Raw genomic sequence first — 14,023 nt, 5'->3', positions numbered from 1 at the left:
GGCACTTAATTTTCAGATGCTGATGTTCGTGGGCACCTGACCTGACTTTGAACCTATCAGCCATGCAGTGCATCACTGGAAAAAAAAGTACGCAACTCGGAAAACATGACGCCAAACATAAACCCCCAAGATATATTGCACCATACGGAAAAATGATAACCGTGTAAATTCCCAGGAATCTCAGTTTGAAAACCTATGACGGATGGGATAAAACTGAAATATATTGCGATGGAAACAAATATTTTAAAAATCTGTACACTAGTTTTCTCAATAAGGTTTCAAATTGCTCTGAATTTGCATATAAATTCAATGTCGGTGTTGTAAATTAAAGAGGCTATACATAAAAGGGGCTTTAAAAAAAGCCAGATTTTGCTTACAGCTCGTGATGTAATCAGGAGGTTGAAACAATTTTCTGGAATCTGGTCATTATTTGCTGCTACAAATGAGCTCATCACTTTTAATGTCCCCTTGCCATAAAGGCGGTTGTTTTTTTTTGGAGTTTCTCCTATTCTACCGCTAGGCTTTCAAAAAAACGACCATCATTCCTGTATCAAAGAAAGGTGAGGCAGCGTGCCTTAATGACTATCTGGTGGTTCTGACATCCATCATTATGAAGTCATGGCACAAATCAATTCCGGCATCCCTGATTGCCTGGATCCTCTACAGTTCACCTACCGCCACAACAGGTCCACAGCAGACGCCATCTCCCTGGCCCTAAACTCAACCCTGGAACACCAAGATAACAAAGACACCCATGTCAGACTCCTATTTATTGACTACAGCTCAGCCTTCAACACCATTATTCCTACGAAACTCATCTCCAAACTTCGTGGCCTGGGCTCCTCCCTCTGCGACTGGATCCTAGACTTCCTAACTCACAGACCACAATCAGTAAGGATAGACAACGACATCTCCTCCACAATCATCCTGAATACTGGTGCTCCGAAAGGCTGTGTCCTCATCCCGTTACTATAACCCTTTTACACCTTTGACTGTGTGGCCAAATTCCCCTCCAACTCGGTTTTCAAGTTTGCTGATGACACCACCGTAGTGGGTCGGATCTCAAACAATGGCGAGACAGAGTACAAGATAGAGAATCTGGTGAACTGGTGCGACAACAATAATCTCTCCCTCAATGTCAACAAAACAAAGGAGATAGTCATCAACTTCAGGAAACATAGTGGAGAACATGCCCCTGTCTACATCAATGGGGAAGTAGAAGAAATGATTGAGAGCTTCAAGTTTTTAGGTGTTCAGATCACCAACAATCTGTTCTGGTCCCCCCATGCCAACACTATTAAGAAAGCCCACCCACGCCTCTACTTTCTCAGAAGGCTAAGGAAATTTGGCATGTCCCCTACAACTCTCACCAACTTTTAAAGATGCACCATAGAAAGCATTCTTTCTGGTTGTATCACAGCTTGGTATGGCTCCTGCTCTGTCCAAGACCACAATAAACTACAAAGGGTCGTGAATGAAGCTCAGTCCATCACTCAAACCAGCCTCCCATCCCATTGACACTGTCTACACTTCCCGTTGCCTCGGAAAAGCAGCCAGCATAATCAAGGACCTCACGCACCCCGGACATTTTCTCTTCCACCTTCTACCATTGGAAAAAGATACAAAAGTCTGAGGACACGTACCAACTGACTCAAAAACAGCTTCTTCCCTGCTGCCGTCAGACTTCTGAATGGACCTACCTTGCACTAAGTTGATCTTTCTCTACACCCTAGCTATGACTGTAACACTACATTCTGCACTCTCTCCTTTCCTTCTATATGAACGGTATGCTTTGTCTGTATAGCGCGCAAGAAACAATACTTTTCACTGTATACTAATACGTATGAGAATAATAAATCAAATCAAATCAGTAGAAACCCCATATGCGTGCATGCATGGCATTTCTGTCTAACAGCTCAGGAAAACTTGCTCAACATTTTCAAAGATGTTAGTTTATGCTGCAGAACCATCTTTCAAATACCACATTTCTTTTAATGGATTTATGTGCGCTACAGAGCCCCATAAAGATACAAAAATGCAATTAATTATTGGGAGAAGAGATGTTGCCTAACGAGCAAAAATAAATTTAGTGGACATGAGATTTCAATGCTTGCAGCCAAGGTTAAAACTGCCAAAATTAGTTTTCAAGATTAGTTTTCAAGTGGGCGGCACAGAGGCACAGCGGTTAGCACTGCTGCCTCACAGCGCCAGGGACCCGGGTTCAATTCCGGCCTCGGGTCACTGTCTGCGCGGAGTTTGCACATTCTCCCTGCGCCAGTGTGGGTTTCCTCTGGTGGTCCGCTTTCCTTCCACAGTCCGAAAGATGCACAAGTTAGGTTGATTGGACATGCTAAACGGAATCTAGTGCTGGGGGATTTGCAGGGTAAATATGTGGGTTTACAGGAATAGAACCTGGGTGGGACTGTGGTCGGTACAGACTTGATGGGCTGAATGGCCTCCTTCTGTACTATGGGATTCTATGATTAACGTTTCATCTGAGAGCGATTTTAAAATACAGTTTTTTGTGTAGAAGCACTGCTTCACAATGACTGGTGGGAGGGCATGAAGCAGCCACAGAGAATTGGGAAACATTTTGTTTGAACTTAAAGTTCTATTAATCTTTCCCCCTTGAATGCTGTCAGCTAAAAAGCAGATCACGCTGCAGAAAATTCTAATAAAAGCATCACTCAGCTCCTCAAATAACCAATTCATCCATCTTCAAGTGCCAGCCCATTCTTAACCATCCACAAATGTATTGTTGTCAGATGAGCTTTTGCAAGAAGTCTCAATCAGATCATTCCCATCCAGTTTTCACTATTTTAACACCTACGAATTGAACTTTTTAAAAAATTCATTCATGGGACATGGGCATCGCTGGCTGGCCAGCATTTATTGCCCTTCTCTTGTTACCCCTGGAGTGTAGTTGAGAGTCAGCTACATTGCTGTGGCTCTGGAATCACATGTAGGCCAGACCAGGTAAGGACGGCAGATTTTCTTCCCTAAAGGACATCAAAGTTTTTTTTAAAGTTTATTTATTAGTGTCACAAGTAGGCTTACATTAACGCTGCAATGAAGTTACTGTGAAAATCCCCTAGTCACCACACTCCAGCACCTGTTCAGGTGCACTGAGGGGGAATATAGCTTGGCCAATCCACCTAACCCGCACATCTTTCAGATTGTGGGAGGAAACCGGAAACCCACGCAGACACAGGGAGAACGTGCAGACTCCACACAGACAGTGACCCAAGCCCGGAATTGAACCCTGGTGTTGTGAAGCAACAGTGCTAACCACTGCACCACCGTGCCACATTAGTGAACCAGATGGGTTTTTCCCAATGGTTTCATGGTCATCAGCAGATTCTTAATTCCAGATTTTTTTTATCGAATTCAAATTCCACCATCTGCCGCGGTGGGGTTCGAACACGGGTCTCCAGAATATTAACGGAATTTCTGGATTAATAGTCTAGTGATAATACCACTAGGCCCTATCGCCTCCCCTAGGATTAATGTCATAATCGGAAATGAAAATAGAGGGGTTTTTTTTTTACAGAGGAGCCAGCATCAGTAAAAAGAAAAGGTAGATTAACATTTTGGACGTGATTTTCACATTTCCAGTAATTTCCACTGTGATTTCCAGGAACGCTCTGCAGGTTAAAGTCTCATTAGCAATAATTGTACTCACTTAATGCACAAAAGAAACAACGGACTTGGATGCAATAGCAATGTTGGGATTTATGGAGGACGGGGCGCATGGAGAATAGAATTTTCTCTTCTGTCCCCCTACCCTTGACCAATGTACAGAGTTACAACAGAAACCGAAAATGCTGGAAAATCTCAGCAGGCCGACAGCATCTGTGGAACGAGAGCGCCAATGGACGGGATTTTATGGCCTCGCTCGTCCCAAAACCGTGAAGTCCCACCTGAGATCAACTGACCGTCCCATGCTCTACCCCTCACCCACTCCGATTCCCGTGGCGAGCGGGGTGGTAAACTTCCAGCCTACCTTTCGAGTCTGGAAGACCCTTCGTCAGAGCTCTGACGAAGAGTCATCCAGACTCAAAATGTTGGCTATATTGTCTCCCCACAGATGCTGTTAGACCTGCTGAGATTTTCCAGCATTTTCTGTTTTAATTTCAGATTCCAGCATCCGCAATATTTTGCTTTTACACACGGGGTTAAGTTTATTTCTAACTCTTCTAGCCAGCGGTTGCACAGGGACAATAGCAGAGTTGAGAATACTGTTGCCATGGGAAGGGCCAGGTTATTACTGAATGCTTTTCATGATCAGCAACAGTCACAACCATTTCTTTTCATCGACCCTTAGCACCAGCATCCCTAAACATGTTGGACAGTGGATTCATTTGATGTCCAATCTATACTAAAAACTAGAAGCTGTTTGAGGACTGGGACATTCGGAGAACACTCCTGTCTTCATTTAATTAATTTCAGTGGATTTCTTTTTTCTCCTCTCATCCATCACAGAGGGCAGACGTAACTTAACATCTTGTTAATGAAACAAATAAGACTAATTGGCACAATATTGATTTTGTGCAGCTTATTCTCTATCTCTATCAGCAGAGGACATGGAAAGCCATATCTTAGCATTCTAACAGGTTGACTGAACTGCATGTTAGGCTATACACACAACTCTATTACAAAAAACATGCAAAGCGCATATATATAATATATATATTTATTTGTAGATGATCAGCATTTCACATCTAATAAGTAGGAAACATGGTAGCTAATTTGCACACAATATGGTTCCACAAACAACAATGAAATAAATGACAAGGTGGCGGCACGGTGGCACAGTGGTCAGCACTGCTGCCTCACAGCGCCAGGGACCCGGGTTCAATTCCAGGTCACCGTCTGTGTGGAGTTTGCACGTTCTCCATGTCTGCGTGGATTCCCTCCGGGTGCTCCGGTTTCCTCCCACACTCCAAAGATGTGTGGGTTCGGTTGATTGGCCCTACTAAATTGACCCTCGGGTCAGGGGGACTAGCAGGGTAAATATGTGGGGTTAGGAGTAATAAGGCCTGGGTGGGATTGTGGTCGGTGCAGACTCGATGGGCCGAATGGCCTCCTGTTGTACTGTAGGGATTCTTTGAAGATCATCTGTGTTCACAACCTGTTGAGGACTGGAACACACAGGGAATTCTCTTGTTCTGCTTTGATTAATTCTATTGGATTTATTTTTTTCCCCCCCACATCTACCTGAGGGCAGACATAAATTAACATCTTACCCAAAGTACGACATCGTTGACAGTGCAGTACTTCCTCAGCGTTGCACTGGAACGTCAGTCTTGATTTGGTGCCCAAGTCTCGGGGTCCCGTAATCTCTAACCCAGGTGGGCTACAGTGCTATGACTGAGCCACGGCTGACAAATACATTTCGCTCAGTTAAAGCTAATATTTCAGTTATTCTGGATGAGCCGAATCAGGACAAACAGCAGCATAACCGGTTGCAATATAAAGTGTCTACTTTAAAAAGTGGCACAGCAAACAAGAGCTTCTGAAGAAAAATTGTTCAACTCACTCTAAAAGCGGTTCCCTCTTCGATGATGGTGGGAAGTTGTGAAAGACAAATGTCCACTGCCAGGTCCCAAGCTTGCCTGCAAAGTGATCCAACAAATGCACACTGCGATGACTAAACACATACATTAGTATTCATTTTGGTGCTGAAATTGTCATTCCAGCAGCTATTTCTAATAGCCCTGAACATATTCTACTTTCACATATGTGATGTAGTTGTTTGAAAGATGCACATTTTCAATGGTTTTTCTATCAGTACCCTTTTTCAAAATGACTACCAAACCCTTCACTGAAACCCAGCTACCAGTACCCTGCTTCTGGACTTACAGCTGCTCCATTCCCAACTCCTCCTTCCTCTCCAAAGTCTTTCAATATATTGCTGCCCCCCCCACCTCCAGTCCATACCTGTCTTCCCGTAACTCTACAAGATCAGAAATAAGCGGGGCCATGAAGTCCCCTGAAACAGCTCCGCAATAAAAAACCTTTGATTTTTGACCTAGTATCACATGACCTCCCTTAGTGTTATAAAAACCTTCATGTTTGAAACTCTTTCAGCAAATATCCATCTTATCAAACATCCAGTTTTGGACAAGCTGCAATTTCTTCCAACTGAGCACTGGGAGGACTGAAGGCGCGGTCTCCATATCCATTTCATTGCCGGGTTAAACCAGACAGCTTGCAATCTCAGCAGCCCTATTGCACCTAACATATAACACCTTAAGATTTAAGTTGGAGTACTATCTGCAGTATTGGGTTTCACACAATGGGAAGGATATTGAGGCTATAGGGAAGCTGCAGGACACATTCACTTGCATACTGCCTGATCCGACCAAGCTTGTCAAGAAACTTACTACCCCTATCTTTGGCTCAATGTCTAGTTTTGTCTGATTACATTTCTGCAAAGCTCTGGGAGACTCTTTTCGACATTAAAAGGAATTATATAAATGCAGGTAGTTCTTACTTTTCAAATGGCTGAACAGAGAGTCAAAATCACAATTTATGCAAAATAGTAACGTCATAAGTTACTGGCAAAGTAAAGTTAAATTATCAAGTAACGGGGTGATATAGCTGCCATTTACAACACAACATTTCATATTTAAAATTTTACTTCACATTGTGCAAACTTCACACACATTCTCCCCGTGTCTGCGTGAGTTTTTGGTGAGTGCTCCGGTTTCCTCCCACAGTCCAAAGATGTGCAGGCGGATTGGCCATGCTAAACTGCCCCTTAGTGCCAGGGGGGTTATTAGGATAAATGCCAGGGGATAGGGCCTGGGTGGGATTGATGTCGTTGCAGGCTCAATAGGCCGAATGACCTCCTTCTGCACTGTAGGGATTCTATCATTCTATGATTAAACATTCGCTGAGGTGTGGTCCCTCAAGCTCTATCTACCTTTCAGTACTTGATCTTTGAGGGCAGACTTTTACGTAAAGCTCCTCAGCTCTGTCGCCGTTGTTGAACCAAATCTCCACTTCATCCGACATCAACCATAATTCTAGTCATGCTTACTGAACAACATTTAGCAGGATAACTGATTGACTTTCCTATGTCTAACCGAAGGGCACAGAAATCAACCAAGGTGTACCCTACTACTTTGCTGTCCTAGCTCTGTTAATTAGCAAAGAGCCGGACCCCAGGCCTTGCATCTTCCTGATTGACACGGCTCAATATCTTCACCTGTGGGGAGCCAGTCTTTCAATTTGGAGGTCAATGTGATTGGAATCGAGTGAAGATTATACTGTGTGAAAAATTAAAAACCCAGATTTAAATGAGGGAAATTGAAATGGTCAGTTTTCCCGGCGTGAACACGATCAGCAGCCAAAGTACCCGAATTAAAATCAATAAAGCCATTCACTTGTTTAAACTTTGGTGATCAAAAAGGTATTTTTTTTTTAAGCGAGATATATTTAGTATTCCTAATTAACTTACACTGAGGAAAATTTAACATAATCAAATTCATTGTTAAAAGCATCAAGTTAGCCAATACATTTTAAAATGTATTCCATACAGTTCTTCCTTTTGTTTACTACCTCTATGCAGGGAATTTACATATGTAAAACCTTAAGAACCATAGATTTCTGTGCATGACTGCTGCTTGCTGGTGTTACAGGCATCAAAATGCAGTCACTTCAAACAGGTCGTGCGTGTCTTGAATGCCAATTGACGGTGCCATGTGACACTGAACAAGAAAAAATAATTTGAGATTTGTGTTTGCAGATTTACGTCACATATCCATCTGGTCTTTTCCATTAAGTTCTTCAAATGCAAGCAAAATGAAATACAAGGACAAGAAGCCTCGAACACGAAAGGACTACTTACAATTCTGAGGAAATTTTAATATCAATGCTTAAGACCAGAAAACTGGATTTTGTGGGATTAGAAAGTGATGGTGTGGAATTAATTTTTGCAGTATATGATTTTTAGATGAGGTGTACATACAGCTGCACACACATTGATTTCTGAGGCGCAGATTTGGAATCCTGGCATGAGAATTTTATTTAGCACGAGCTGCTCTGAAAATCCAACATTTGGGATTTAAATATATCCAAAGCATCATATAATCAGACAACAAATTTCTTGCTAAGCATGGTTTTCTAAGCCGTTGAAAACTCAGGATTATATATTCAGTTAATACTGTTAAAATGTTATGAGCAGAACTGCTGAGGTTTCGAGCGCTAGAGGTGATGTTCGAGCCTATTACTTCTTCATTAGAGCCATCCAAAACAAACATCATCGCCCTGCTCTCTACCCAAGATCCTGTATCATTCTCTGCTTCAGCCACATCGCCCTCAAAAGATGCCATCATTTCAACCTCAACTATTTGCAATTATTCCTCGCTTAAAAACGCTGGGTAAAAACTGCACTGCCTCTCCTCACTGTGACCAAGTCAAATTGATAATGCCTTTGCTGTCGACTCAACTGGAGAAAGATGATTCTCTATTTACCCCATCAGTTTAAATTTTAAACATTTCCATTAAATGCTCTTTTAGCATTTGCTGCTCCAGGAAAACTTGAGCAACTTCACATATCGGACGTTTCTCACCACTAGAATCACCCTGGTAAATCTACACTGCGTGTCTTCTATGGCTTTAATGTCCTTCTTATAATGAATGGTCCAAAACTATTTACTGCATTAACTGGGTCTTGACTATTCCCTCTTTCAGAATCATTGTAATCTTCTTGTTGCTGCACTCTACAGCTACATTTCAAAAATGTAAAATACTTGTGGTTTTTTTCTGTAGCTTTATCTACCTGCATTCATATTTTCAAGATGTCCAATTCTCTGGATCCCATTCTATCTTCCCTAGATACCTCCGCATGTGTGATCCTACGGACCTAAACGTTATGCCGACAGGAACATAATTCTTGGCAGAGCCGCCAAAAGGCAGACAAACTGAAAGGTGGCATGCCAAAGGCAGGCACCTATGTTTCTGGCAGGAGGTTTTGAGTCAGGCTAATGACTTGTCCACATAAAAATACCTTTATTTTAAATACCAAAAATTACAGTAGCAATCCAGAGAGATAATGAATTGGAAACAACTCAGAGATAAGACTGTTGCACACTTGCAAATATGAACATCAACACTGGAGAAGCACAATCTGCTGGATGCAAGTCAAGAGGATACTTTGAATCAGAGAATCCGACAGTACAGGAGGCCATTCAGCCCATTGAGTCTGCACGGACCAAAGTCCCACCCAGGCCCCATCCCCATAACCCCATGTATTTACACTAGCTCGTCCCCCTAACACCAAGGAGCAATTTAACATGGCCAATCCACCTAACCCGCACATCTTTGGACTGTAGGAGGAAACAGGAACACCCGGAGGAAGCCCACGCAGTCACGGGGAGAACGTGCAGACTCCGCACAGTGACCCAAGCCGGGAATCCAACCCGGGTCCCTGGATCTGTGAGGCAGCAGTGCCTAACCACTTTCATGGAGTCTTGCTCTGGATTGACAGCAGTGGAATAAATGGGTTGTCTCGCATGCCACTGTGTACAGTAGATTCTAACAAACTATACTTCTACACCCTTCAGCACCTTTCAAATGAGTTTATACTTTCATTAATTTATCTTCCTCCACAAATAGATGATCTCACACTCGTCTGGATTAAATGCATCTTAAGCTTCTCCTTTTCCAGTCATCTTTACTGTTTGCCAAACGCTCCCTACTTTGGGGCACCAGCAAATTTTGATTATAAACAAGACTTTCACATGAGAAGCTTGTTATACCTGAGGAAACCAAACACTATTTATTATAAGGCAGAAAGCTGTGTCCTGCATTTTAGTCAATTTTATGCAGAAGGATTTAAATCCTTCTCTCTGGCTGCTTGCTGCCAGTGGGCAAAATGAGACAAAAGGAGGTCAAAATCAGAGCTAGGTTGAAGGAGGTTTCAGAAGTCATGCTCCTTGAAGCTGTAGAATATTTGCGTTCCAGGATAGTGATTTAAATTCCATTTGCTACACGAAAGAGTATCACTAAAGGTCAGAATATGATGATGGGGCACAAGATGAAAGGGATTTGAGTGATTGACTTGTGGAGAATGATCAGGGAAGATCGTCAGGGAGGCCACCGATTAAGTCCATGGCTGCAAAGGCATGGATTCAGCGATAATGGGAATAAGGGTGAAGGCAGAGGACTGGCAGCTTTATAGAGGTGGAAGGAAGCATTGGTGATAACGGGATATTGAGTTTGAAGCTCAATTCTGGGTTAAGCAGAATGTTGAGGTTGTGTGTAGCTAGTGAGAGTATACAAGGTTAACTTGTGTCAGAGTTAAACTACCTAATTTAAACATTTTAAGATCGATTCCCCACCTCATTCCCCTTCAGGCAGCTCACCACGCAACTGCTTCTCCTCAGCCCGAGGTCTAATGCTGAAACTCTCCACCCAGGCTGAGGTGATTCCCTAAGCTGCGGGTGTGCAATTCGGAGCAAAGTATTATAAAACTACAAACAAAACCTCAATGCAATTCAGGACGTGACGCTTGCAAAACGAATGCATCGAGTCACCTCCAACACAATTCGCACATATTTTGAATCTGTTTAATTGGTGCATCTAGTTAATTTTTAGATCTCACAAATGCAACCAATTCAGGTGTACAAGACTGTGGTCCTCTGTCAAATTAATCAATCTCATCTTGAGCAGATGTTTTACCTAACATTTAGTCTTAGTAAGAGTTACAGCTAACTCACCACATAGCGTGCATGTATGTTGGAGGCAGCCGAGGACTACTGACAGGGGTACAGTTATACGACCTCATGATCCTTTCCGCTAAAAGAAAGTTGCGGAATAAACTGGCGACCAGTAAGTCTTGTCTAAATAATTTTTGGAAGAGATCTGTGGAAACAACGTCAATTGCATAATTATATTCATGTTGATATAAAATAGGCTCACTTAAATGTTTAGACCAGGCAAGAATAAGCTATGTCTCTTGTGTAACCGCAAAAGCTGAATTGTACAAAGAGTCCATTAGAAGGGTAGACTGGACAAATACACAGGTAAATTGTGTACTTGATCAGCTTTACGCTTTAACCACACCATTATTTTAGGGTGTCTGGAAACGTTTATCAAACCACTTAAGTTGCAGGAGCGAATGCAGCAAACTGACTTTCTGCAAATTAATTGTATAGCTTGAATAACATAGCCTTTCATTTAACTTGAGGAGAAATACCAAGTGATGATACCTAGAGTGATGAAAACACAAGCAGAAAGAAATAATGCGTCTGTCAGTCCTTGCACTGCTTATGAAGTTCAACTATAAGGTCATATATGATTGAGGATTAACTGAAAATAACTCTCAACTTACAAAACAATCATAATGGATATCAGCAATAACAAAGAGTTCTCAATGGAGCAAATCCAACGTGGACATGAGTCAATGTGCTATTCATGCTTTCCCGCTGTGCAAGATAGGAGAGGAGGTGAAGGAAAACTGTAACCATACTTGAGGCACAAGCAGCTCAAGTTGTAACAAATCTCTTTTTATAGCAGTGGCATTGGCAATGAACTAGAAGCAGATGACTTACCTGGCCTACTGCAAATTACAATAGATTTCTTCTTACCTCTTGGTAATACATTCCAAGCTATGGTGTCTGTTATGGCTGTAAAAATCCAATTGAGTTCTCCGAGAGGAGTTCGCCTGTCATTAAGCCTTCCTGGGATTCTATGTTTAAAAAGAAAATTGACAGGAATTAGAGTTAAAACAGGAAAGCTAAGAAATGTTTCCCTCTCTATTGATCAGATAAAGATGTACAGCAGATAGCCTGGCAAGTCACATCATTCCCCTGGAACTTTAATCAGGGGCCCAAGAGTTAGAAATCTAGGACAAGAGCTGCGATCAAAGATACAAGTGAAGAGATATTTCAATGACTTCACTCGTGTACAACTAGTTATGCTATTTTTGTGCTTCTAATGTGTTTAGTACATAATCAAAACATTTCTGAAAATCCTAAAGTGGCCGTTACGTGAAGAAGAATCACAAAAAATGATTACTTGGAGTAACATTGTAGGTCAAAGGAAGCAAAGGGAAAAAAAAATCAAACCAAGCTTACAGGAAAGAATGAGAGAAGAGTTGCCCGAGCCTTTATGGACAAGATTTTTTTGAAAGGAGGGCTAACAGAGGATTATTTACTAAAATCTAGTTCTCTGCAGTGGTCACAGTGTTAGGCTAGCATTTGTTTTCTTAAACTGAGAAGTGTGGAGAGCCAAAGTAAACAAGATGTTTGAAAGTCATCCCCCTGTACATTCAGATTGAGCACAGTAAGGAGTCTCACAACACCAGGTTAAAATCCAACAGGGTTTATTTGGTACCACGAGCTTTTGGAGCACTGCCCCTTCATCAGGTGAGTGAATATCCTGCTTTCCAGCATCTGCTGAGTGACACTCACCTGATGAAGGGGCAGCGCTCTGAAAGCTCGTGATACCAAATAAACCTGTTGGGCTTTAACCTGGTGTTGTGAGACTTCTTACTGTGCCCATCCCAGTCCAAAACCGGCATCTCCAATCATTCAGATTGAGCTGTGCAAGGTCAAGAGGTTTCATATTCCATCCCCAGTCGGTGCTATGCTGGCCAATCATAGTCAGTTGGCACTAGTGGTTTGAATGAGTTCAGAAGGTGGTTAAAAAGATAGTTAAAGTAGGTGAGAGTAGCATCTCCTCAACCTTTCAAGGTCAATCTCCATAGGTCATAAACCACATTCACCATCTAGATTCACAAAGGGCTGGTTACTTGGACAAGGTACCCAACGGCTAATGTCGCTGCAGAACTGCACTCCAAAGAGTTCCATTAGCATTAGCGCGTGCGAATCTGCTATTTTTTCCTCTTCCTTGGCCTACAGCACTCAGATCCGTTGCCACAAATTGATAATTACATTGGTTGAATTGTGTGAACTCAGCACAGACCACAAGAATTGACATGCAGTTTCTTTCTCGTTCCCGTCCCAGGATGAGTATTTTGACTGGTTGTCCAGCAACTAAAGCTGCAGTTACATCAAACATCTGCATTGCAGCAACATTGTGCTGCCTTCTTCCCCATCAAATCAAAAAGTGACATCTTGGTAACAGTACCATCAGGAATTGTGTATCAATGCAAGACGATGTTACTAATGGACAGCAATAAAACCACTTGCAATAATACTTATTAAACCTTTGCACAGAATGACGACAACATCGTCAATCCAATCACTAGCTTAAATCTGGAGTGTCAAATCTCACCGTTGCTCTCAAACCCACCTTAAGCTTCTCAAACATGGCAAATGGATAGCAGAACATTAAACTAAGTTTAAGTTTATTTATTAGTGTCAAAAGTAGGCTTACATTAATACTGCAACAAAGTTATTGTGAAAATTCCCTAGTCGCCACACTTTGGTGCCCTGTTCGGGTACACTGAGGGAGAATTTAGCATAGCCAATGCACCTAACCAGCATGTCTTTCGGACTGTGGGAGGAAACAGGAGCATCCAGAAGAAACCGACGCAGACACAGGGAGAACGTGCAGACTCCGCAGTGACCCAAGACAGGAATCGAACCCGGGTCCCTGGCGCTGAGAGGCAGCAGTGCTAACCACTGTGCCACCGTACCACCCCTGCCAAACTACTGGCGATCACTGCATTCCTGCAGACAATATAACGTGGCATTGATTCCCTGGCACATGTCTCATTCTTTGCGGAAGCTATTTGCATCTGCAATTTGTTTAAATTACAAAAATATTCAACTTACAGACCAAAGGCTAAGCTTTAAGTTGTGACTCTATCTGCACGACAGCAAGCTCTTTTGCTTGGGGCACCTTGAAAGGGAAAAAAAAAAGCTTCCAACCAACATCACAGCAGCTGCTGATCCTGCAAAATCTGTTCACTTTTGGAATTCCCAAGACACTGTACCTGGTTATTTTTAAGCTTGAACTTTGTGAGCAAGATACAATGTTACCAGCGTGCTGTAAATGAATCTTCAAATCAATAATTTCATAATGCTATACAGTCATAAACTGACTA

General features: G+C 42.3%; 1 protein-coding gene across 3 annotated transcripts in view; it reads right to left on the bottom strand.

The window, feature by feature from the left end:
• Positions 1–14,023, bottom strand: part of rptor (regulatory associated protein of MTOR, complex 1) — a 440,065-nt gene that overhangs the window by 217,662 nt on the left and 208,380 nt on the right. For all 3 annotated transcript variants that reach the window (XR_013499184.1, XM_078225712.1, XM_078225713.1), the window contains exons 8-10: positions 11,598–11,698; positions 10,728–10,872; positions 5,540–5,615 (exon numbers count right to left, since the gene is read on the bottom strand). Coding sequence is in view for 2 of the 3 variants with exons in the window: in XM_078225712.1 (XP_078081838.1) it covers positions 5,540–5,615; positions 10,728–10,872; positions 11,598–11,698 (322 nt within the window). In the remaining variant the exon portion in view is untranslated. The remainder of the gene's footprint in view (positions 1–5,539; positions 5,616–10,727; positions 10,873–11,597; positions 11,699–14,023) is intronic.

The sequence above is a fragment of the Mustelus asterias genome, chromosome 12 (assembly GCF_964213995.1).
Source record: "Mustelus asterias chromosome 12, sMusAst1.hap1.1, whole genome shotgun sequence".
Classification (NCBI taxonomy): Eukaryota; Metazoa; Chordata; class Chondrichthyes; order Carcharhiniformes; family Triakidae; genus Mustelus; species Mustelus asterias.
Note: the sequence above shows the minus strand (reverse complement) of the source record. Positions and strands in the feature narration are given on the sequence as shown.